Raw genomic sequence first — 26,678 nt, 5'->3', positions numbered from 1 at the left:
GTATAGGGTCCTGACAGCATGTATTCTGCCGATCTCATCTCGGGATGTTCCGAAGATGAGACCTTCCCACTCATTTTTCTTGTACGCCCTATGTCATCGATTAGATATCGATATAGCCCTGCATATATTCCAGAATATTATCTGTGCATCTGGGACAGTCACCTCCAAGATAGTACACATGCCCTATTGTCATATTTTGACATGCTTCTTTTCGACCATAGAGGGTATAGATGTGACCAGGGGGACAGTCATTCCTCTTACTATATATGAAGAGCTAGGATCCCGTAGTTGTAGACTAGCCGGTGCCAATATCACAGCTGATGGAGTTCTAGCTTGGACAGGACGACCACAGCCAGCAGCTGCCCCTATCGCTCCAGCAGCCGAGGATATACCAGGCGAGGGAGAGGAGTGGGCTGATTTCTTAACTAAGGATCTTTTCTCAGATCCTTCCCCGTCTGCCAGACCATCCACCTCAGCTGGACCTTCGACCTCTACTTCACTCTCCATCAAGGACAGACTTGCTCGACTCGAGGTCGAGTCCATCCAGACACGACGGATAGTTCTCTCTATTCGATCCGAGATGGCTGCCAGATTTACGTCCCTTCATGACGAGATACGACGTCTAGGTCAGCCAGCACCCGAGCAGCCCCATGCACCACCTTCCGCTGATGACCTTCCAGCTGATGCTCCTCGAGTGGATGATCCTGCTATTTGATATGACTATGTTATGCATTGTACTATGAACACCCTCACTTCACTACCTATTCATTTTGTTAGACTTCCTTGGAGGGTTATGTATTTACTTGCATGCTTAGTCAGTTTTACAAATTCTGGGTTTACTTATCATCTTTCAAAATCTAGGAAAAATAATTTTCAAAATTCCTAATTTCCTAGATTTTTCAAAATTCTTGAATTAGCCTAAGCGTTTCCCCTAGAAATCATGTTCCCCTAGAATTAAGCTAGAGCATCTCACAAACACCTAGGTATACCTTGATTGTGATTGAAAAACATAGAACGATGTGAGATGCATAGGGTACAGCCTGGACTAAAAAATGCTTATATCTGTGCATCGATATGAGTCTGGGCGTTAAATACGCAATATACATCAATCAAGTTAAGTCCTCCAGCTCTAGTCAAATCTAACTGGACCAAATCAACTTGACTTGACTAGCCATGTGAAAGCTGTTGCCCTATAGGCAGTCAGCAAGTAGCTAAAGGTTAGACAGTTGGTAAAAGGACACTCAGTTTTCTAATTAAGCATGTTTTGATCTTTAGGGCTCTGATACCTCTTAAAAATCAATCTATTAAACTTAACCCATGCTTGGACTTAAGGATCAACTGACTTCTTAAAACCAAATTTTAGCTATTTTACTCCCTCCGTGTCCTAAAATTTAAATATTGTTCTCAAAATTCAATACTTGTAAAAAAAAAAAAAAAACCAAGCGAAGTACCAATCTTAATTTTCAAAACTTTGTTGAACTCAGATCTTAATTTTCAAAACTTTGTTGAACTCAGATCTTAATTTTCAGTACTTTGTTGAGCTCAGCTAACTTTTTGAATTAGTACACAGTCTCCAAACAGTTCTATACTGCTAACTAAATTTCTAAAGAGCTAACATCATTTTTTCACTTAGCTAAGAATAAGAAGGGACTGTTATGTGGTCTCAAAATCTAGTTATTCAAATGACTATTCTTGCTTATTTTTTGATATATGGCAAAGGGGGAGAGTAGCAAAATTGTAAATGTAAAATTCAAAAACTTAAATTAATATAAAAGGGGGAGCAACAGTTAAGGGGGAGCATATAGTTTACTTTAGCAAAATTTGCTTTGGTAAATGTGTTCATCTATTCTTAGCAAATTTGTCTGTGTTAAAAATGTTTATCTATTCGTTTGTTTACTTAACTTTGAATTTGAGTTGCCATAATCAAAAAGGGAGAGATTGTTGGTGCAGGAAGCATCCGACGATCGAACTCGTGTTTTGATATTGGCAAAGGATTCAAAGTTAAGGTGTTTTGTATTCTAACAAGTCTACTTGAGGATTTCAGGAAAGTTCTAGCTGCGGTTAGGCAAAGGGAAAAACCCTAGGGGGTGGTAACCCTAGGTCATAGGGGGTGGTAACCCTATGCGGAAAGTCTTGGCAGGTCGATGACTTCAGGCAAAAAGTCCTAGGGGGTGGTAACCTTAGGTGGAAAGTCCTGGTGTCGCGAACCAGGTGAAAGACTGGACTAGCCGGGAAGCGGATGTCCAGCAAAAAGTCTGGAAGTGTCAAGTGCTGAGCAAAAGTCCAGTTGATCTGGAGGATTGACTGGCAACAGGTAAATCTCCTGAGTGTAGTAGGTGAGGACGCGTTCCCCGTAGAGGGAACAATAGGCGTCGGGTCGACCTAGGGTTTCCGGTCGGAAATCTGAAGTCATACCCGGACAGTCCAGAGACTGTTATAACTTCATATTCATACTATTATTTTGTGTTAACTTTGTGTTGCAGGTATTTTTGGATTAACATACTTGCAGGTACCAAAAACACAAAGAAGAACTCGGATGAACAGTGTCCGAGGCGCCTCCATGAGGCTTGGAGGCGCCTCGGGTTCAAAATCCTGAGCTGGCGCGAGGAGCAGGCTTAAGGCGCCTTGGATGGATTGAAGGCGCCTTAGACAGCTTGGAGGCACCTTGAAGGGTTTGAAGGCGCCTTCAAGTCGCGACAGTCAAAGGGTTATTACAGCGAGCAGATCGGGATAAAATTCTTGTTTAAGGCGCCTTGGAGCTTGTTTAAGGCGCCTTGAACACTGTTTAAAAGCAGTGGTCGACCAGCAGCTCAGTACAACACTTTCTCAAGCAATCTTCTGCAATGTGCTGCGAATACGACCATCCCCAAGTGCCGCAAGAACACCCCGACGACCCGAAGCTTCAGATTTAATCTTTTGTTGTCGGTATATTTTTATTACTGCTTAAATTGTACTTAGATTGTAATAATCTTTACGAACTATAGTTGTTGCCCACCGAAAGCGGTCAGCGACCGCGGGCCTTCGAGTACGAGCCGAGATAGACTCCGAATGAAGTAAATAGCTTGTCTTTCTGTGTGCTTGTTTTCTTTATTCCGCTGCATTACTTCTCCGATAGTTTTTACGATTCTGATACGAACGAAATAGCCGTGAGCGCTATTCACCCCCCCCTCTAGCGCGTCTCGATCTAACAGAAAGAACAATAGCTTGTGTAGTTCTTAAGTCATTTATTAAAAGAGCCGAGTGCCGCTATATTACGCTTGAGAAATTGGCTTACAGATTGATTCTAGCCGCTCAAAGATTATGCCCTTACTTTTTATCACATCCAATCATAGTACTAACTAATAATACTTTGGGTAGAGTACTCATTAACCTGGAGGCATCCGGGTGACTGATTAAATGAACAACTGAACATAGTGAATATGACATACAGTATCAATCCCGAGCAGCAATCAAAGCCCAAGCCTTAGCCGATTTCATATCAGAAGTACAAGGTCCATAAGAAGAGGAGACTTGGAAAATATATCTTGATGGGTCTTTTACGCAGCAAGGCAGTAGAATAGGAATTCTTCTTATATCACCAAGGGAGGATCGAATGCAAGTTTCCATTCAATTAAATTATAGAGCTACTAATAATGAGGCAGAATATGAGGCGTTGATAGTAGGACTGCAAGCTGCAAAGCACGTAGGGGCTACTCGAATTCTGATTCTCAGTTAGCAGCACAACAATTAATAGGCAATTTTGAAATCAGTATGAGAGACTTAAATTATATGTAGAAGCATTCGATAAGTTAAAGGCTGAATTCTAAGAAGTAAGCATACAGAAGATTGCTCGATCAAATAATCAAGTAGCGGATGAATTAGCTAAATTGGCTTCCTCCATAATACCCTGGAACTTAGACAGACCTGTGGAGCAAATAGTGTTGGTATCTTGTATTGAACAATAGGTTGATGTGGAGATACAAGGTGATTGAAGGACATCAATTATTATATTCTTACAGCAAGGTATCTTGTCAACTGACGGAGAACAAGCACGTGTATTTAAGAAGAGAGCTAGTCAATATACCATGATGGGTGATCAATTATATAAAAGGGCTTTTTCTAGTCCTCTATTTAAGTGTATCGGACCAGATGATGTGCAGTATATTCTAGATGAAGTGCATCAAGGTTCTTGTGGTAGTCATGTGGGGGGAAGATCTCTTGCCAGAAAATATTATTAGCTAGATATTTTTGGCATACTTTGCAAGCGGATACTGCTCAACTTGTAAGAACATGTTTATTCTTGTCCCCTCGGGGTGGTGCGATGGTTAAGGCATGGGGTGTTGCCACATGAGGTCTTGGGGTCGAAACTCGACGTGACCGAGCATAACCTCCCCCATGTCTTGGTCATTTGCACTAATGGCTAGTAGCCACCCATGATTTACCTCCTCGGTGTTGGCCTAGGGACAGGTTGGCGGGGGCGCTGAGGGCCAGCTAATCGCCTTCTGCCACATGTTTATCTTATCAGAAGCATCAGAATATTCCTAATCATGCCATTGAATTGTTGAAGACTTCCATTGTATCTTGTCCCTTTGATCAATGGGGGATGGATATAGTAGGACCATTTTCTATTGCACCTGCTCAAAGGAGGTTTTTATTAGTGGCTATAGATTATTTTTCAAAATGGATAGGGGCTGAGCCGTTGGCTAGACTTACTGAATAGGCAATCATCAAGTTCCTATGGCAATATATTATCTACAGATTTGGTATTTCGTACAAGTTAGTTTCTGATAATGGGAGGTAATTTCAAGGTAGGAGAATTAGAGAGTGGTGCTTGGAGTATGGTATTACACAGGCTTTCACCTCTATGGCATATCCACAAAACAATGGTCAAGCTGAAGTAAATAATAGAGACATTATCAAAGGGCTCAAAACTAAATTAGATCATGTTAGTGGTAGCTAGGTAGATGAGTTACCTAGTGTATTATGGACATATCGTAAGACCCCTCAAGAATCGACAAGGATAACTCCTTTTCATTTAGTATATGGTGGTGAGGTAGTGGTCCTAATTGAAGTCGGAGTTGAATCCGATTGAAGGCGTTGGTATGATGAAGATAATGCAGGATGACGCCTTATGGAGCTTGATCTGATAGAAGAAGTGTAGGATAAGGACGCAACTCAGCTTGTATCATATCGCTAGAGGATGAGTCAAAATTATAACAAAAGGGTCATTTCCAGAATTTTTTCAAGTAGGTGATTTAGTTTGGAAATGCATCAAACCGGTCGACAATGTTAACAAATTGAAATTGCAATGGGGAGAACCCTACAAAGTGATACAAAAACTCACTTCGGGCTCCTATTATCTTCAAGACACAAATGGAAGAAATCTTGAGCGGCCTTGGAGTGCTAACAATTTACAACCTTATTGAACATAACAAGTACGCTTGTGATCCATTTATACATTGGGTTCAACTTTCTGGTGTAATTAATGGAACGCACAGACAATATTATCTGGAAATATACATTTTCCCAAACATATATATTGGTTTCCCTCCATTCAGTCTATCGGGGACCTTAAGGGGTGACCGGGCGGACTCCCTTAAGGGGAACCGGAGACTTTAAACTTCCATTCAGTCGATCGGGGACCTTAAGAGGTGACTTGACGAGCTCCCTTAAGGGGAACCGGAGACTTTAGACCTCCATTCAGTAGATCAGAGATCTTAAGGGGTAATTGGATGAGCTCCCTTAAGGGGAATCGGAGACTTTAAACCTCCATTCAGTCGATCGGGGACCTTAAGGGTTGATCGGGCGGGCTCCCTTAAGGGGAACCAGAGACTTTAAATCTTTATTCAGTTGATCGAGGACCTTAAGGGGTGATCGGGCCGGCTCCCTTAAGGGGAACCATAAACTTTAAGCCTTTATTCAGTCGATCGGCGACCTTAAGGGGTGACCGGGCCGGCTCTCTTAAGGGGCAACTGGAGACTTTAAACCTCAATCCAATCAATTGGAGACCTTAAGGGGTGACCAGGCGAGCTCCCTTAAGGGGAACTAGAGATTTTAAACCTTCATTCGGTCGATCGGCGACTTTAAGGGGTGACTGGGCAGACTCCCTTAAGAGGAACCGGAGACTTTAAGCCTTTATTCAGTCGATCGGGGACCTTAAGGGGTGACCGGGTGGGCTCCCTTAAGGAGAATCGGAGACTTTAAACCTCCATTCAATTGATCGGCAATCTTAAGGGGTGACCGGACATGCTCTCTTAAAGGAAACCAGAGACTTTAAATCTTCTCAGTCGGTGGACGACTTTAAACCTTTAACAAGTTGATCAACACATATGGATTGCGGGTATTATATGCATCCTATCTTATTTCGTTCGATAATACATGGTTGATCAATTCATCATGCAACCTAGAAATTCATTATAAAAGGATTATGTGACATATTTAGCTTATTTACTTTGCTTGGAAGCATATGGTCACATAATTTAGGTTAAAGACTTCTTATAAAATGAGCATACTTCATCTGGTTTATCTATCCCGTCTGGGAGTATATGCTCGACCAATTTATTAAATAGATCGAAAGTCCATTATATAATCAGGATGTTCAGCCCATCTCGGAGATCATTAAGGAGAATTTATTCAGCATTATATGGCACTTAGAAGATAATTATGAGGTCCACTTATTCTAGTCATAATTTCTTTATGAGATTTTTCTACAAAATACATGTGGCGGATATACTGAAAAATTTAATGGATACTTGGGTGGTTCTGAAGATGTAGAAAGTCACACAAGACAGGGAAGAACATGTAATTACTAATTCTTATTAGTATTTGACATATAACAAGTACTTCTAATTAATGAAGAAATAATATGAAGATATAAATACAAGAACCCAATTTTATTCAAATCTGCTTAAAAAAATTTTTGGGAGCTCCTTGTTAAGCCGACGATGGTTTACAAAGAAAGGGGGAGGTTCTTTGGATATGTAACCCCCTCCCTTAACTGTTGGATAACCCCTTCAACAGAATGGGTGAGAGTTCCTACGATGCGCCGAATATATTCCTTACTAAACTCAGGGGAGTCCAAAAAGATCCGCGCCTGCTTTTCTAGCGCTCCTCCACACCTGCCTTATATGTCTGAAGTTAAAATTGTAGGTTATCCTTCTCGCCCTTCAGGATAGCCCTCTCTTCTTTAAAGCTCTCTAGCTCTTTCAAAAGTGAGCTTATCTGCGAATCTTGGTTCATAGTCTTTCTTGTTATTGAAACAATGTGAAATCTTTGGAGGTTAATTCCTGAGCTAGCTCAGGAGATCTAGAGCCATGTGATAATTGTGGTTGTTCCAAAAGAGTAGTTTTATGGGATAAATCTGAAAGAGCTTTGTCTTTTAGAGATTTCTCTACTTGGAGTTGAGATGCACTCCATTGTAATTGGAGTTCCAAGTCTTTCTTTTCTTCTTCTCGAGATTGTAGCAATTGACGACAATCTTGTAGAATCTTCTCTAAGCTACCAGTAAGTTCAGCTTGTGAGCTTACTGTGCCTCGTAGTTGAGTAAGTTCATCATTAGGGAGGTTAGAGGTGGCCTGTAATTCCTCCACTTTGTCTTTCAAAACTCGGTTGGCCCTTCCTAGATCCGTAGCTAGCTAAACCAAGTGTAAGCTCGAGGCATAAAACTAAAATAAGATAACAACATAGTTACACTTTGTAGCCATAGACTAAGGAAATTCAATTATAAACTTACTATAGTGGCTTAGCGAGTGTGGTCATCAACACGTTCAGAGATGGTACACCCTCTCATATGTGCTTGTGAATGCATCCATGACTCAACTAATGTACCTTTTAGCTGGAGTAACCCGCATGAGGAAGGAATAGGTGTCTGACCAAGCTGGGATGGCAATCCATGAGATTGTTTAAAAAGGATGGAGGAGTTGGTAGAAGTTGTAGGTTGTGAAGAAGAAGTAGGCGGAAGTTCAAGAGTCGGTAGGGGAACCCGAAAAAATGGATCAGGAGGTGTATGGCTGATTGATGCAGGATCTTGTTCAATAAGTGTTTTGATGGGTATAGGAATAATTGATCTCCTGCATGGTGTTATTTTAGCATGTGGCCTGGTAGGAGAGGAAGTAAATGACTAAAAAAGGGGCGATGAAGTCACAGGGACATCTGGTCCTGCCTCGAGGGAAGGGACAACTGGAGGAATAGCATGAGACATAGGAATAAGGAGGCCTGGTCTCATCATATTGAGTGTAAAGCAAGAACGAACATGTGTAGGGGATGCAGGTTCTTTACCTCTAGTGTATGAGATTTCGGAGGGAGTAATGAGAATCTTCTAAAAAGTAGGTATGGTGGAGATGAATGGACCCGGGGTTTTAGTACGAGGTCTCTTATGTCTGACAATAAAGGGATTTTCTTGTTCTAGTGAACTGGGAGGTTCCTTGGTTTGTGCAATTAAAGGGAGTAAACTGATAGAAGAGGAGGGTCGATTAAGACAGCAATCTCTTAATAAGTCTTCTCCCATTCTATTTAAAACTATTCTGGTTAGGCGAGTATTCTTGTACATAAAGGCTAGGAGGATGACCTTAGCTAAAAAACAAGAGTCACAAACTCATGTTAGGAACAATTTGTAAGTGAAAATATATGCATAAGAAAAACAAACTTACCAAAGGAAGCATTCAATTCTGTGTCGACTGGGCTAAGACCAAAAGAAAACAATAAACCTTTTGCAATTAACGCAGATAGGTTAAACTTTGCACCCTTCAATTTTCTCATGGAAGTGCAAAGAACAAGGTCTTCAAAAATATCGCCTCAGTGGGGAGTAGGGGGAAGGCTTCGCTGCCAGGTTATCGGATATGGTGAAGGAGAAGGAAGGTGCATGAAAAAGAATTTGTCCCTCCACTCTCCTTGAGGTAGAATTCTATTGAACAGAATAGTTTTAGGGCATGACTGAAATTTAAATATGCTATTGTCTATCTAACGAGGAACACAAAAATAGTGGAATAGGTGAGGAGATAGAGGGAAGTCAAGTGAGTGAGAAACAACAACAAAACCAATCATAATAGAGAATGATTGAAGAATGAGTTGATGTAGGGGGAGGTCAAAGTATCTGCTAACATCAATGAAAAAGGGTTGAATGGGAAACTTAAAACCTAATAATACTTGTTCCCAAAAGATCGCAACACTCTCTAGAGGAGGAAGGTGAGGACGATCCTCTAAAGTAGGGACTGCAAGGTATGGGGGAAATTGTAGTTCCATTGAAGTTCATAGGCATCTTGAATAATGAACGCGGAAGAACATCGAGTGTACCACTTAGTGGATGTCGACATTGTTAGCAGGAAGGATTAGTAAGGATGAAAAGAAAGGCTAGCGAAAGGTGGAGAACGAGAAATAGGCAAACTCGAGGAAGAAGACGATGCATCGGGGATTTTTCTCTTTTTTCTCTTTAAAAACTTTAGCCAAGTATCGAAAAAGGTGTTTTCAGTAGAAGCATTAGATCGAGATGATAAAAAAGGCGGGGTCAAAGGAGAACAGTTGGATGGATGGATAAGGCGGTGAATATAGTGATATGAGTACATTTAGAATGTCAGAAACACACGTGTCGCCAATAGAAAAATGATATCAGCAATCGATACAAAGGGTTATGTTCCCAAGGTATTAATACCATTACTAAGATCAGACTTAAAAGTTCTAAGATCCCAAGGAAGGCCAAATATTTATAATACAAAATATGAGTTATATTATTTTCATATTATAAACTTGGTCAGCCATTATAAGTCGACCGAGTCTTTAGGCTAGTTAAAAATATATATATGTATGCATGAACTTGGTTGGCCGTCAAGGGTCGGGCGAGTACTAAACTTGAGCGAAAATAGATACAGAGGTAAACGAACTCGATTGGTTGATAGATGTCGAGCAAATGTTATGATCGGAAAATAATAGGTATGGGCTAAAATAAAAGTGATCCTCCTTTTAAAGACTAATAAACAATAAATCTAAAGGGGATGGAACAAATCTAATTGAATATTAAAAGCCAAATGGACACCAATTTTGATTAAAAACAAATATTAACTTAACAAATCAATAATAGAATCAAATCAACTTTAGAAAAAATCAACATAACCTCATTTGATTATATAAATTTTCATGTACTTAATAGCTAAAATTAAAGATAAATTGTGTGAATATTTGAAACATCATAGGAAAAGGTTGATACTTGAAATTGTTAAAAGGATTCTTCAATACAAAGATAAGTTGAAGATTATTTCAGCTTAGGAAATAAATCAAGAGGCCTAGTCCTGAGTAGTCTCCTATGGTCAAGGAAATTGACTAGAGGGTCGGAAGCTAGATACCCTTTCTCTTTTAATTTTTCTACTGCCCCTTGTTATGCTTTCGCAAGTGCATGGATATGTCATCAGAAATAAAATATTATCGATCCCATGAGGACTGATTATAAGCATAGTGATTGTTCACGTAGAATTAGCTAAACTACCGATGATTGTAAGTGAACTGTTACTTGAGAAGAAAAGAACTTGGGAAGTAGATGTGAGAACTGGCAAGAAAGAGAGAGAGTTTTACTTGGTTTCGGAAGAGCTCTAGGAGTTACGTTTCATTATGGTGGTAACTAATGTATCATGTTCTATCTTTTCCTCATTATCAATCAACATGTACTCGTCGGAAGTTATATCTACTACCCTTAAGCACTAAACAGAGAAGATCTCTGTGAAATCCTGTTCCGGTTAACCCCTGTCACTAGGGCGCCTCGGTAGATTACAAGAATGTAAACCTGATCAGTATCATTAAGAATAAAGATAGGGGTTTGGTTTGGTTTCTTACTTCCTCGTGGAGGAATTACCTCTCCTTTTGAGGGAGTATCCTAGATGTCCGTGAACGGGTTACCCTTGTCACTAGGGCCCCTCGGGTATACGATCTAAGATTCTCTCTTTACAAAATTAGCAATCCCAATACAATCAATTAATATGACATGGTAATCTAAAGCAAACAGGTCTCATGCATATCAAATAGAAATAAGACAAGCGAAATCATTCAATAAGTAAAAGCATAAGCATGAATCTTACATCATAACCTATCCACAACTACTCCCTGATCTTAGAACAAGGAATCTACTCCATAGACGTAGGGTAAAAACCCAAAGACATAGTATAATTAAACATTAAATCCCCAGACAAGAAGAGAGAGGGAATAGAGATGCTTATTCAATGACGTCGAGTGATTATCGGATCCAATCCTTTGCTTCTGGAGTTGATGCGATGATGGAGGTGATCTCGGTCGTCGAACAAAGGTCTGGGATGGCGTGGAATGACACCAAGGTGTATCTCTCTTTTTTGGCTCGCCTCCCTCCAAGGGGAAGGGTTAAGAGCCCTTTTATAGGCTAGGGCACGGGTGTCGCACGGCCCGTGCCATGGCCGTGCGAGATCCGCACGGCCAACTCCTCCCCTTCTTCGGGTAGAGTGGCACGGCCGTGCGAGATCCGCACGGCCATGTCTTCCTTCAACTCTAGTCGTGAGGCACGGTCGTGCGAGGTCACACGACCGTGTGCTGCTCTCTCTCAGGAATGGCCACACGGTTGTGCAGGGTTGCACGGCCGGTGTCAAGTGGTCTTCTGCTTTTGCTCTGATGCGTCGACAATTGTCATTTTCGCTCCAAAAGTTATCCCTGTCAAAACAAAACCAAACAAAGAGCAGATCTCCGACAAAAGAATAATTAGTAATAAATAAACAATAGGAGAGATGATCGTGCGAAGAATATATACAAATAAAGCAAGTGAATGTGCATTAAAACATGCATAAACGATCATAATATCTATGCACATCACACCCCCGACTTGAACTTTTGCTTGTTTTCAAGTAAAATGCTGCAATCTATGTTCATGAGTTCCTATTGTTATCATAATCCCTAGTGCATTCGCTTAACTCTATCAACTAGTTTCATTGATAAGCATATTTGTGGAGTAACATAAGTATGACCTAAGAATAAGTTCTTTGTGCTCAGTGTGATAAGTGACTCAAGCTCTTCAAGTTTTAGTTTTCTGTCCTAATTAAGTCGTCATACAATTGAGTTCCTAATGTTCCCGGTGATAGACACTTACCTGTCACACACTTGGTTCGTTTCCCTTAAATAACACAAGGTTTCAAAGGATACTACTCAGAATCAAGAAAAACATAACATTTATTTCCCCAATAACCTAACTCGGTCTCAAAGGAGTAAATTGTTAGTTTCTACTCACGATAAATATTTTTTTATCCCTTATATATATATATATTGGTGCTATAGAAGTGTAGCACTAATCACAAATGCAAGATGCAAATGTTGGGATTTAGATTTTTCTGAATGAGCTTCCATGATCTGAGGTCATCCAGTAACCAAAATGTAACTAAGGAATCCCCATGGGAACACAAGTACTAAACAAATTGGATGAATAATAACTATTTCAAAATACTTCTACAATTCAAGCTTAAGTGAAGTGAAAGTAAGATATTTAAGGTTAGGCCAAAACTTATATTAAACTCCTTACAATACTTAGCTTATTTCATGCTACTAAAGATAGAGAAAGGAGGTACACCAAACATACTAATACTATCTCTACGACACATGAATTAAGAAAATATACGTGCTAGTCATTTTGCTATTGGACAAGTCAGCAGAAGAAGTAGAAGGTTCAATGCTCTCAAATATGCCTCAAATATTCAAAATAAACACGATGAAAAACTACAAGTAGCAAAAGAAAGTGCAATATGAAACTGAAAAATAAAATGAAATGCAAGTAGATAAAGCAAAATAAATAAATGTGTAGAAGGACAAGGAAAAAGACTCGACTCGACTCAGATTGTGCAAACACAACACCCCCGAGACTTAGACTTTTCAATGTCCAGATGAAATCAAGACGACCAATGAGGCTGAAGTTCGGGGAGATCGGGAAGCTCAGGATAAGCCTCAACGACCCATCTCATGTCCCTTACATGTTTATGATATGAGAACAGTTCATCAATACTACTATGAAAGTTTCTCAAAACCACCTAAAATCCTTGTTCCAAACCATTCTCTTCCTATGAGCATCCATGAATTCAAGAATTCGTGTGCATGAATCTCTCTCACTCTTAAAACAGTCCTGTAAGCGGTTAAATTACTCTTCCTTCATGCAAATGTTTCAAGTAAACAATTTATTAGTTTGTTCCAAGTCAAGATGAAGAGAGTTAATAATGGGACAAAATTCTTAGAAATTGAATCGCAAAATATCTCGATTAACCGAAGGCATATCTCTAGGAATGGAGCATGGAGGGGGATGAAGTCAGCGGCACGGTCGTGTAAGCCTCCGCACACCCGTGCCCTAATAGAAGTGGGGTTGGGTCAGGCCGTGTAAAACTCCGCACGCCCTCTCCCTCGTAACTTCGAACGACCGTGTCAATAAACACGACTTGTGCACTCTTCTTCTCGGGCGGCTTCGCACGGCCGTGCCAGTTGGCACGGCCATGTGTTGTTCCTTTTCTACAAAGGCCACACGGCCATGTGGGTTCACACAACCTGTGACATTTCCTCCTCTGTCAGCTTTGCACGGCCGTGTAGAGTCACACGGTCGACTCCCTTATGTGCGTAGTGTCTCACTATCCTCCTTTTTGATCCCTCCGATGCCCCCACGCCCATGAAATGATCATGGCCAGCTCATGGGGGCTAATGCACACCCTGAAAACAAAGATAAAAAAAAAATATATATTTGATTGATCTAAGATAACAACAAATGTATAACGAATTAAAACAAAACCTTTGAGTTGCCTCCCAAGAAACGCTTGTTTTAGGTCTTTAGCTCAACCCCTTTTTGACTTATTCAGGTGGGCGCGGATTCGAAAGGTATATCAGCGTGTTTTCCTTAGCCTACACGTCGTGGAGATATTTTTTTAAACGCTGCCTGTTTACTTTAAATTCTCCATGCTCTTCGTTCTAGATGTCGACTGCTCCGAACGGGTAAACCTTTTTGACTTGGAATTGTCCTGTCCATCTTGATTTTAACTTCCCAGGAAAAAGCTTCAAGCTTGAATTAAACAATAATACTGAGTCTCCTTCCTTGAATTCTCTCCTAAGGATATGTTAATCATGCCATTTCTTTGTTCTCTCTTTGTAAGATTTGGCATGTTCGTAGGCATCCATCCTCAACTCATCGAGCTCATTTAATTGGAGTTTCCTTTTAGCTCCTGCTAACTTCAAGTCCATGTTAAGTTGTTTAATTACCCAATAGGTCTTGTATTCCAACTCTACTGGAAGATGACATGGCTTCCCATACGCAAGTCGGAATGGGGCTATACCAATTGGAGTCTTGAAAGCAGTACTGTATGCCGATAAAGCATCATCCAATTTCAATGACCAATCTCTTTGTGAATTGGACACTGTCTTTTCTAATATTGCTTTGATCTCCCGGTTGGAAATCTCAGCTTATCCAATAGTCTGGGGATTGTAGGGCATCGCTACTTTGTGGCTTACCCTGTATTTCTTTAGCAACTTTTCAAACTATCTTTCAATGAAGTGTGAACCCCCATAGCTAATAATTACCCTGGGTACACCGAACCGTGGAAAAATCACCTTCTTAAATAGTTTGATCACTGTTTTGGCATCACTGGTAGGAGAAGCTATGACTTCTACCCATTTCGATACATAATCCATTGCTACTAGAATATAATTGTTTCCACATGATGAGGGAAAATGGCCCATGAAGTCTACTCCCCATACATCGAACAATTCAACTTTGAGGATATAATTCAGTGGCATTTCATTTCTCCTGGTGATGTTCTCGGTCTTTTGACATTGGTTGCAAGACTGAACAAATTTTTTTTGTGTCTTTAAATAGATTTGGCTAAAAAAATTCTGCTTGTAAAATCTTTGCAGCTATTCTCGAAACTCCTAAATGTCCGCCGTAAGACGATGAATGAGAATGAAATAAAATGTCTTTGACTTCGTCTTCTGGCACACACCTTCGGTAAATTGTATCTCCACATTTCCTATAAAGCAGTGATTCGTCCCATATGTAGTATTTGACATTTGAAAAAAACTTCTTTTGTTGCCAAGTAAAGTTTGGGGGAAGTACTCCACTTGCAAGATAGTTAACAAAATATATATACCAAGGGACTTCCTCAGAATTTACTTCCAACAGATGCTCGTCAGGAAAATCATCATTAATGGGTGGATCAAAATTCACATCTTTCTACCCATTTGACCATACTCGGGATAGATGATCTGCCACAATATTCTCCTCTCCTTTCGTATCTTTAATTTCCAGATTAAATTCCCGAAGAAGCAAAATCCATCTAATCAAGCAAGGTTTGGCATCTCTCCTATTAAGTAAATATCGTATGGTAGCATGATTGGAATACACTATCACTTTTGAGCCCACTAGATAGGACCTGAACTTGTCGATTACAAACACTATGGCCAATAGTTCCTTTTCAGTAGTAGAATAATTCATTTGAGATGCATCCAGTGTCTTGCTTGCGTAATGGATTGCATGCAGTACTTTGTCCTTTCTTTGTCCTAGAACTGTGCCCACTGCAAAGTCACTGACATCACACATGATTTCGAATGGGAGTTCCCAGTCTGGAGCTTGAATTATGGGGGCTGAGATAAGAGCATTCTTGATTTCTTAAATGCCTCATTGCAGTCATCATCAAAGCAGAATTCTGCATCTTTAATCAACAGATTAGTTAATGGTTTGGAAATTTTTGAAAAATCCTTAATGAAACGCCTGTAAAACCCAGCATGCCCTAGAAAACTTCTAACCCCTTTTACATTATGAGGTAGAGGTAGTTTCTCAATTGTCTCTATTTTGGCTTTATCCACTTCAATTCCTCGTTCTGAAATCTTATGTCCCAAGATAATCCCCTCTTTAACCATAAAGTGGCATTTTTCCCAGTTCAAAACTAAGTTCACATCTTCACATCTCTGGAGAACTTTAGAAAGGTTCAAAAGACAGGAGTCGAAGTCATTCCCATAAACTGAGAAATCGTCCATGAATACCTCCATAATCTTTTCTGTAAAATCTAAAAATATTACCATCATACATCGTTGAAATGTAGCTGGTGCATTGCAGAGTCCAAATGACATTCATCGATAAGTATAGGTACCAAAAGGACATGTGAAGGTGGTCTTTTCTTGATCTAGGGGATGTATTGGAATTTGAAAAAAAACCAGAGTATCCATCCAGATAGCAAAAATAAGAATGTTTTGCCAATCTTTCTAGCATCTCATCAATGAACGGTAAGGGAAAATGATCCTTTCTAGTCTCCTTATTTATCTTTCTATAATCGATACACATCCGCCATCCTGTAACTGTTCTTGTTGGAATCAAATCGTTACTTTCATTTTTAATCACCATCATTCCTCCTCTCTTGGGGACTACATGTACCGGACTTACCCACTCGCTATCTGATATGGGATAAATAATTTCGACATCTAGAAGCTTCAGCACTTCTTTCTTCACAACTTCTTTCAAATTAGGATTTAACCTTCTTTGATGCTCAATCGAATTCTTATATCCTTCTTCGAGTAGAATTTTGCGCATGCAGATGGAAGGGCTGATTCCTTTTATGTTATCAATGGTGTATCCAATTACTTTTCTGTGTGCTCTCAACTCTTTGATCAATTTCTGTGTTTCCATCTCAGTCAGGCTTGCATTAATTATTACCGGGAAAGTGGAATCTGGGCCAAGGAAAGCATATTTAAGATTAGGCGACAAAGGTTTCAACTCCACTTGAGGCGGTATAGTCTCAGGCAAGGTTGGTTTCTGTTCTAATAACCATATTTCCTCGTTTACCATGACTTCTTCTGGCGTTTCCTCAATTCCTTGAGCTATTCCTTCCATATTATTATCATCATCATCCAAGTTCTCTTCCATAAATGATACTGAGGTAGATATCAAACCTCCTGGCGATTTTAATAAGACCTCTCCACACTAAGGAAATAGATTTTGTACATCCTTGCACTATACCTTGATGGATTCCTTTAATTCTTTCTGAACCTTAGTTCCTAACTTATTTTCTTCCATTGACACTCCCATATCTTCTCCTGCTTTGATCAAGTGTAGAGATAAGTTTATCATATCTTGTCCTGACCAATCGTTGAGATTTGATACCACCGTATAGATTATTTCTTGTGCTTCATCCAAACTTTTTTTCATGAACGCCCATCTAGACGTTGCGTCCAAAAGACTCTTGTTCTAGAATGAAAGTCCAATGTAGAATACATGAAGGATCAACCAGCTCTCAATACCGTGATGGGGGCACTGATACAGAATTGATAAGTACCTATCCCAAGCTTGATGCAATGTTTCTTCGTCAAGTTGCTTGAAGTGCATAATCTGATGTCTTAACTGGGCGGTCCTTTTTGGAGGGAAATATTTATTTAAAAATTTTCTTTCTAATTCATCCCAAGTTTTGATGCTTCTCGGTTGCAAGGTGTTGAACCAAACCTTTGCATTATTTCTGAGGTTGAATGGAAAAATTATAAGTTGTATTGTATCAGCTGGAACTCCCTTAAATCTCTGTGTATTGCAATAACTATGGAAATCCAGGAGGTGTAGGTAAGGATTCTCTGAATCTAATCCCCCAAACTGATTTTCTTGAACCTTGGAGATGAAAGATAGTCTAAGCATAAAATTCTTCGCTGGGATTACTGGAAACACAATGGGTCCTAACTCTTTAGCAGACTTCGGAGCCCCATAATCCTTTAATGGTCTTAACATCATGTCCTATTTGAATAGACCAGGAGTGCGAAATAGACAGACCTGGGAGGTAGTTGAGTTTCCTGCAAGGTTAACTCTTCACATGCTAGGGCATGGTATTGAACGGTCCAAAAACAATAATAAAACGGAGAGATAGTGGAGTGCAGAAAATAAAATTTCAGAAATAACAAAGTCCAGTCTAATCCAATATGATTATCACTAATGTTATAGGCGCAGTCCCCGATAACGGCGCCAAAAACTTGTTACGCTTCTGCAAGTGCACGGATACGTCGTCAATAATAAAAGATTATCGATCCATGAAAACCGATTATAAGCACTAGTGATTGTTCACGTAGAATTAGTAAACTACCGATGGTTGTAAGTGAACTGTTTTTTGAGAAGAAAAGAACTTGGGAAGTAGATGTGAGAACTGGCGAGAAAGAGAGAGAGAGTTTTACTTGGTTTGGGAAGAGCTCTAGGAGTTCGGTTTCGTTGTAGTGGTAACTAATGTATCATGTTCTATCCTTTCCTCATTATCAATCAACATGTACTCATTGGAAGTTATAGCTACTACCCTTAAGCACTAAATAGAGAATATCCTGTGAAATCCTGTTACGGTTAACCTCTGTCACTAGGGCAACTCGGTAGATCACAAGAATGCAAACCTGATCGGTATCATTAAGGATAGAGATAGGAGTTTGGTTTGGTTTCTTACTTCCTTGTGGAGGAATTACCTCTCATTTCGAGGGAGTATCCTAGATGTCCGTGAACGGGTTAACCTTATCACTAGGGCCACTCGAGTATATGATCTAAGATCTTCTCTTTACGAAATTAGCAATCCCAATACAATCAATTAATATGACATGGTAATCTAAAGCAAACAGGTCTCATGCATATCAAATAGAAACAAGACAAACGAAATCATTCAATAAGTAAAAGCATAAGCATGAATCTTACATCATAACCTATCCACAACTACTCCCTGATCCTAGAACAAGGAATCTACTCCATAGACGCAGGCGAAAACCCCAAAGATATAGTATAATTAAACATTCAATGCCCAGACAAGAAGAGAGAGGGAATAGAGATGCTTATTCAATGACGTCAAGTGATCTTCGGATCGAATCCTTTGCTTTTGGAGTTGATGCAGTTATAGAGGTGATCTCGGATCATTGAACAGAGGTCTGGGACGGCGTGGAATGACACCAAAGTGTATCTCTCTTTTTCGGCTCGCCTCCCTCCAAGGGGAAGGGTTAAGAGCCCTTTTATAGGCTAGGGCACGGGCACTGCACGGCCCATGCCACGACCGTGCGAGATCCACACGGCCAGCTCCTCCCCTTCTCCGGGTAGAGTGGCACGGCCGTGCGAGATCCGGACGGCCATGTCTTCCTTTGACTCTGGTCATGAGGCATGGCCATGCAAAGTCGCGTGACCATGTGCTACTCTCTCTCAGGAATGGCCACACGACTGTGCAGGGTTGCACGATCGGTGTCAAGTAGTATTCTTCTTTTGCTCCGATGCGTCAACAATTGTCATTTTCGCTCCAAAAGTTATCCCTGTCAACACAAAACCAAATAAAGAGTATATCTCCGACAAAAGAGTAATTAATACTAAATAAACAATAGGAGAGATGATCGTGCGAAGAATATATATAAAAAAAGCAATTGAATGTGTGTTAAAATATGCATAAACGATCATAATATCTACGCATATCACCCCTCAGCCCCATGATTGAAAGATTTAACAATAGATGCTGCAATACGATTATTGAAGTCGGGCGACTCAAGAAGTATCCTTTTTCTCTCTGTGAATCGATCGTCTTCCATCACTTGATAGTTTGTTAGAGTATCTTGAGAAGCTTTCAGTTCAGTCTCCTTAGAGGAAATATCTGCTTGAGCTTTGGTTAAGGATGAACGTAGAGAGGCTATTTCAGCATCCTTAGATTTTAAATCGGAGACTTTAGCAGCTAACTCCAAAGCATGAGCATCCTTCAGCGTTTGTAGTTGAGATGATAGATGAGTATTCTCTGTAGTGAGCTTATCTAGTTTTGATGTCAGCTCAGCATAAAGGTTGATCTCTGATTGAACTTGAGATTCAAAGTTTTTTACAGAAGTTCTCCATTGGCGTAGGTTTTCAAATTCAACCTCGAGTAGTCTTTGAATCTCTTGTAGCTACGTAGATAACTAAATTATCCTTCTGGAGGCTTGAGTAGGAGATGCCTCAAAGGTTGGGTGCCTCAGCATGTCATTCTCTCGAGCTAGGTCATACAGTTGGCAGGCTATACTCATGTTGGTGACCTAGTGCTATAGAATGGAGAGTCATCAGTAAAGTACATAAATGAGAGAATAATTGAATAGAGAATAATTTGCCTTAGTTTTTTCGAGAGAAAATTTATCCGCTAACTCAGTGGAAGTGATTTTCTCAATCTATTGGCGAGTGTCTTCCCAAGCTATTGTCAAAGAACCCTCCAGTAGTATTGGGAGGGTAGAAGAGGGTGTGGGTGATGACGATAAAGAAGTGTGAATGGAAGGTGGGGAGAAAAGAAGAAAAGGAGGATCCTGAGTTCCTTAGAGAGGTAAATGGATTTGTTCTTGGAAAGTCATAACAAACCCAGGATCCGAGCTGGTACTCTGAGTTGGGAGGTCCCCCTGGGGCGAGATAGATGGTGAAGTAAGAATAGATATAGGAGGATAAGGTGGATTCAGGAGAAGTAGTTTGGACATCTCCTTGGGCCATATCTTCAGGAACAGAAATGATACATCTCTTGGGGAGAGGCACTAGGGTTAGTTTACACCTTGGATGTTTTCCTTTAGGAGTAGTTTCTTGCACTTGCTCTTGTAATTCCAGAGGAGTAGCTTCTGGCAATAGAGGTGAATTTGCAAATGTTTCCTTCGGAGTGGTTTGTGAGCTAGAGGCAACCACTTGCTAGATGGAAGTTTCAGGCAAAGGAGCAGTAGAAGGTTGATCTCGCTCGGCATTAAGTTCTTGTTCCTTGGCCAAGAATGCCCCCTCTTCTAGACTGATTTCCTTGTCAACCAAGGTTTTAAACACAACATCCACTACAACAAATATAGAGTATTTTAGTTAGTAAAAAAGTAATGGTGAAGATATCATAACTTATCAAAGGAGCATCGCAATTTCTTTTGAACATGACTTAGGCCAAAAAGGTATAGAAGGTCACTACATATCCATTTGTGAATGTAAAAACGATGACCAAGTAACTTATTTGAATAATTAGAAAAGATTAACTGTTGATGAAATTCTTTTATATCAAGAAAAGGGGGGGGGGGGGAAGAAGATTCCCATGAAGTAGACCATGTGACGGGTCTAGGAAATCTTATGAAGAAAAAGTGTGACTTCCAACCCTTGATGGATAAAGACATTTCTTCATAGAAAACCATCTTCAGAAAAGATTGGAAAAGAAATACTCCTAGCTCTGATATTTTAAGATAGGAAAACATGAAAAAATTTTAGGGGCGTAGGAGGAATACTGAAGAGGTGAAACAACATGTATAGTCCACATAGATATTGGAAAGCATTTAGGTGAATTGTTGTAAATGAATACCAAAATACTGACTTATCTCTGCTAAGAATGGAGGAATAGGAAAACATAAACCCGTCACAAATTGATCCTCGAAGAAAGTAACATAGTTATCAGAAGGGAGATGAGGATAAGCATCAGGTTGCGGGACCTTAATACAATACTCCTTAGGGATCTCATACTGAAAATGAATGGAAATTCTATCAGTGGTACTCAAGGATGAATGAGTCTGAGCATACCAAGGAACCAGTGATTCCTTAGTCATGATGAAAAACAGAAGCACTTAAGGGATAAGTGACTTACTAGGTCCTTAAGGAAAGGAGGTAGCAAAAGAAGATCAAGGAAAATGAAGGAGCTCCGGGTGTTGGAAAGAGTTGAGAAAAAGAATCGCTAGAAAGTGAGTTGAGGAAGATGAAGGGTAAAGAAATAAAAAAGACTTAGGGTTTCAGGGCAGTATAACTAATAAGGATCGTTATTGAATTGAAACGGCTCGTGGTAGGAGAGTCATTGATCTGTTGAGGAGAATATGTGATAGGACATTGATAAAGAAGCATGTTAATGGTTGCTTCAAGAAATAGAAGAAGATGATATGTAGCACTCACCCATAAAGAGGCATTTATGATGGATAGGATAGACCAAATCATAGGTTGAGGCGTTATATCTTCGAGCGCCTCCAACATTCTCTTTCCGTTGAACAACCAATTACAAAAAAAAATAATTTTAAAAAGTCACTTGATTCTCAAGGCATAGTTGAGAGAGAAGAAAGCATAAAATAATGAGTTATATGAGTGAGCAAAATCAAGACTCATGTCTAGTCAGTCGACTACACCTCCTTCGACTAGACTTGAGGGGGAGACTAGTGATATGGGTTATGATAAACCGGCCTGTCAAATGACATGGAGGTCACAGTCGAGAGAGAAAGGAGAGGCCTATAGCTGGATGAATGCAAGATCAATAGGTTAATTGCTGACTAAATAGAAGGTTGTTCGCAGGCGCTTGGCCGGACAAAGCCCGACCGAGCTTATGGGCACTTAGCCTTATATAGCTTGTAGTACATTACCGATCAAGGGAAGGTCGAGCGAGAACTAGTGTACTTATGTGTGCTCGGTCGGACAAAGCCTGACCGAGCTTAAAGACATTTAGCCTTATACAGCTTTTAGTATATTACCGGTCGATGGAAGGCCGAGCGAGCACCAGTGTGCTTATGTGCACTCGACTGGACAAAGATCGACCGAGCTTAAAGGCACTTCGACTTATGCATCATATGGTATATTACCGGTCGAGGGAAAGCCAAGCGAACACCAGTGTGCTTATATACGGTCGGCCAAACAAAGACCGACCGAACTTAAAGGCACTTAACCATATGTAGCTTTTAGTATATTACTGGCTGAGTAAAGGCCAAGTGAGCACCAGTGTGCTTATGTGTGCTCGGCTAGAAAAAAGCCCGACCGAGCTTAAGGGCACTTAACCGTATATAATTTTTAGTATATTACCGACCGAGAGAAGGCTGAGCGAGCAGTAATGTGCTTATGTGTGCTTGGTCGGACAAACCCCGACTGAGTTTAAAGGCACTTAGCCATATATAGCTTTTAGTATATTACCGACCGAGGGAAGGTTGAGCGAGCACCAGTGTGCTTATATGCGCTTGGCCATACAAAGCCCGACCGAGCTTAAAGGCATTTAGCCTTATACAGCTTTTAGTATATTACCGGTCGATGGAAGGCCGAGAGAGCACCAGTGTGCTTATGTGCGCTCGACTGGACAAAGACCGACCGAGCTTAAAGGCACTTCGACTTATGCATCATTTGGTATATTACCGGTCGAGGGAAAGCCAAGCGAACACCAGTGTGCTTATATACGGTCGGCCAAACAAAGACCGACCGAACTTAAAGGCACTTAACCATATGTATCTTTTAGTATATTACTTGCCGAGTAAAGGCCAAGTGAGCACTAGTGTGCTTATGTGTGCTCGGCTAGAAAAAAGCCCGACCGAGATTAAGGGCACTTAGCCGTATATAATTTTTAGTATATTACGGACCGAGAGAAGGCTGAGCGAGCAGTAATGTGCTTATGTGTGCTTGGCCGGACAAACCCCGACTGAGTTTAAAGGCACTTAGCCATATATAGCTTTTAGTATATTACCGACCGAGGGAAGGTCGAGCGAGCACCAGTGTGCTTATATGCGCTTGGCCGTACAAAGCTCGACCGAGCTTAAAGGCACCTAGCCTTATACAGTTTTTAGTATTTTACCGGCCGAGGGAAGGCCGAGCGAGCACCAGTGTTCTTATATGCACTCGGCCAGATAAAGCCCGACCGACCTTAAAGACACTTAGCCTTATGCAGCTTTTCGTATATTACCGGCGAGGGAAGGCCGAGCGAGTACCAGTGTGCTTATATGCGCTTGGCCAGATAAAGCTCGATCGAGCTTAAAGGCACTTAGCCTTATACAGCTTTTAGTATATTACCGGCCGAGGGAAGGCCGAGCGAGCCCTAGTGTGCTTATGTGTGCTCGGCCGTACAAAGCCCGACCGAGCTTAAAGACACTTAGTCTTATACAACTTTTAGTATATTACTGGTTGACTGAAGGCTGAGCGAGCACCAGTATGCTTATATACACTCGGCCGGACAAAGTTCAACCAAGCTTAAAGACATTCGTCCTTATAAAGTTTATAGTACATTATCGACCGAAACATACTTAACAGAAAGTATTCTTAATATATACATGACCGACTTGAATGACCGGTCTAGACATATTTAACGAAGGATGGTATACAAGTAGTAAACAACTTTATGATAGCTTGGCGAATTTGGTGGGAAGTATTCTCTAGAAGCTTCTTCAATTACGGGACATATTCCTATTCATATTTTATCAGGAATATGAGTTATAAATGACAAAAGAGGTACATTTGGGGTAAAAAAAGATTCCTTGAGGGATTATTGCATGAAGCCTAAAGTGGTACTTCATCTTCTAACAAACTCTAATAAACTCGGGACCACCTCACGACTACGGAGGTTATATGAGGTAGTATAAAAAGGAGAATCCTCTCTGTTGGCAAGGTATGCAATTCTAGCATTCAAAACTCCACTTCTAAGTACTTTCATTACTGTACTTCTTCTTGCACCTTGGAGAGAGGGAACTGACTTGAGCGTCGAAGGGCCTAGCTAGGGATTCCCACCCCAATCTTAGGTCACTAACACTTTGTTGGCTCGTCTCACTATGCATAGGATCGTTGAGGAGCTTTTTCCGGATCTCCAGGAGTTCATCTTCCTCGGAACCACCGTTCATCAGAACCAGCATACCTTCTCGCAGATTTCAGATTGGATCAACGTTGTTTAGATATATGTCCTAAACACCTATGCTACAACATGAAAGAATTCTCGTCAATCAATTTGTGTTTTTGTAACTATACTATGTATTATTACATTGTCAATCGTAGGAGTTATGGTGTTAATTTATAAAGCTTATGAACCAAGGAACCATCACCAACTAATACTGAATTTAAGAAAATACTAAAATTTCATTTCCAAATGAACAAGAATAACTTGATTTATCCAAATAAAAACTTAAAATTAAATTTCATTGAAAAGACAATACAATAAATGTATTTTTAAAATCCAAATAGTTGTCAGTTCCTAAACAAAGCATAAAAATACCAATCAACTCGGCTTTAGCCTTTATTCCATTCTCCGTATAGATATATCTTTCACCATCAAACGGAGGATGATTCCTAAGACAACTCTACATAGTGACACTTATATGAGTAGTAGTACTACTATCTATCCACCAAGTGTCTGTGGGCACAATAACCAAATTGACTTCCTAACTAACAAAGTTGAGAAGTTTATATTTCTTTACATACTAGTTGGCATATTTGGGGCAGTCTTTCTTTATATGGTCTTTCTTCTTGTAGAAGAAACAAGTGGGCTCCTTATTTTGTTTCGTTTGCACCTTATAGCCATAGCCCCTAGAATCTGCAGTTTGCTTTCTTTTTTCCTTTATTGATCCTTTTCCTTTTTTTACTTGAACCATGGGATCCAGATGTTAAGTGATCACTTACAGGTGTCTCTCTTATGTTTCCTTTACCATTATACTGCATGGTTACCAACTTCAAAATAAGTGTGGTAGTCTTGCCCTTTTCATTTGCTACGAAATGATTTGCTAATTGTCTAAGAAAACTACTAACATCCTCTCCCTTAGTTATTGAGTCTTTTAAGTTATGCCGGTATGGAAAGCCTCATGATACTTAGACAAATGCAATTTGATCTCTCCCACTATTGAAATTTATCCATATGCTCTGTAGTGCTAGCACTGGTCAGATGTGCGGGGTCAATCATTCCTTAATACATAGTATAAGTCCATGCAACCTAAGACTACTATCACATATTCTTTCTACTCAGTAAAATTTGAATCAGTTAATGTGGAGATGTTATTAAGATTTATAGTCACTAATTGTACTGGAATAATAAAAGAGAGAAATTTATTTGAACTCATGATTTAACTAAAGCCAAGAATATGTATAATATAAAATTATGTAAATAAAATAAAATTTTAAATGTATATAAATGGACTCTTTATGAGATACTATATATAATATTATATTTTAATATATAAACTAAAAATATAATTTGTTAACGGTACTCTTTGATATAACTCAAACTTTAATTAGCCATACAATGTGTCTTCCTTTGGACTGACTCATTGTGTGCATAATATGATACTTTATATGAGTTATATTTTGATGCATAGTTCACAACAATTTTAATCAGCTACATAATATGTCTTCCTTTAGGCCAATATATTTTGTGCATGATCTAAACAAAATAAAAAATTTTATTTCATAGTTGTAAGCTTCCTTGAGCATATATCTGACATAAAAGTAAACTTCCTTTGTACCAATTACTTTTAACATAGATATACGTCTACCAACATAAAATGCACTAAACGCACCTAAAGTGCATTCCTTTGAGCTAACATAATAGTTCAACTTAGTTCTATATTGTGTAGATAGACCCAAGAAAATATTTAAAATTTTAACCGAATAGATAATCACTTAATCAACTTTAATAACTCCAAATTGAACTTATTAATCAATTGATATCATAACAATCAATTGATTTTACCAAATTAATTATCCTAATCAATTTAAAAATCTACTGTATTTCATTATATGATTATAAATAGCACTCACTCTTGGCTAAACCTAAATCCATGAATTGATTCACATGCCATTGCCACTATAGCACGCAAACAAAACGGCATTTAATCGATTCACAAAATCCATGAATCAATTCACATGCATGACATTGCCATATAGCACGCAAACAAAACAACATTTAATCTATTTTGTGAATTGATTCACATGCATGGATCGCCTCTGTTTAACGTACGGAAGATAATTTAATCGATTGATTCGGCTTTAATAGATTAAAATCATTCTCGATTGAAAATTGCTG

At 39.7% G+C, this 26,678-nt stretch overlaps 1 protein-coding gene across 1 annotated transcript; it reads right to left on the bottom strand.

Annotated features, from left to right (window-relative positions):
* Positions 1-15,530: 15,530 nt before the first annotated feature.
* On the bottom strand, positions 15,531-16,858 carry LOC121999533. The gene is made up of 3 exons (XM_042554200.1): positions 16,153-16,858; positions 15,754-15,995; positions 15,531-15,644 (listed from the first exon to the last, which is right to left on the bottom strand). The coding sequence occupies exons 1-3, from the start codon at positions 16,856-16,858 to the stop codon at positions 15,531-15,533; spliced, it is 1,062 nt and encodes a 353-aa protein (XP_042410134.1).
* Positions 16,859-26,678: the final 9,820 nt, after the last annotated feature.

This window comes from Zingiber officinale, chromosome 7A (assembly GCF_018446385.1).
Source record: "Zingiber officinale cultivar Zhangliang chromosome 7A, Zo_v1.1, whole genome shotgun sequence".
Classification (NCBI taxonomy): domain Eukaryota; kingdom Viridiplantae; phylum Streptophyta; class Magnoliopsida; order Zingiberales; family Zingiberaceae; genus Zingiber; species Zingiber officinale.
This window is presented reverse-complemented; position numbering and strand designations above follow the sequence as displayed.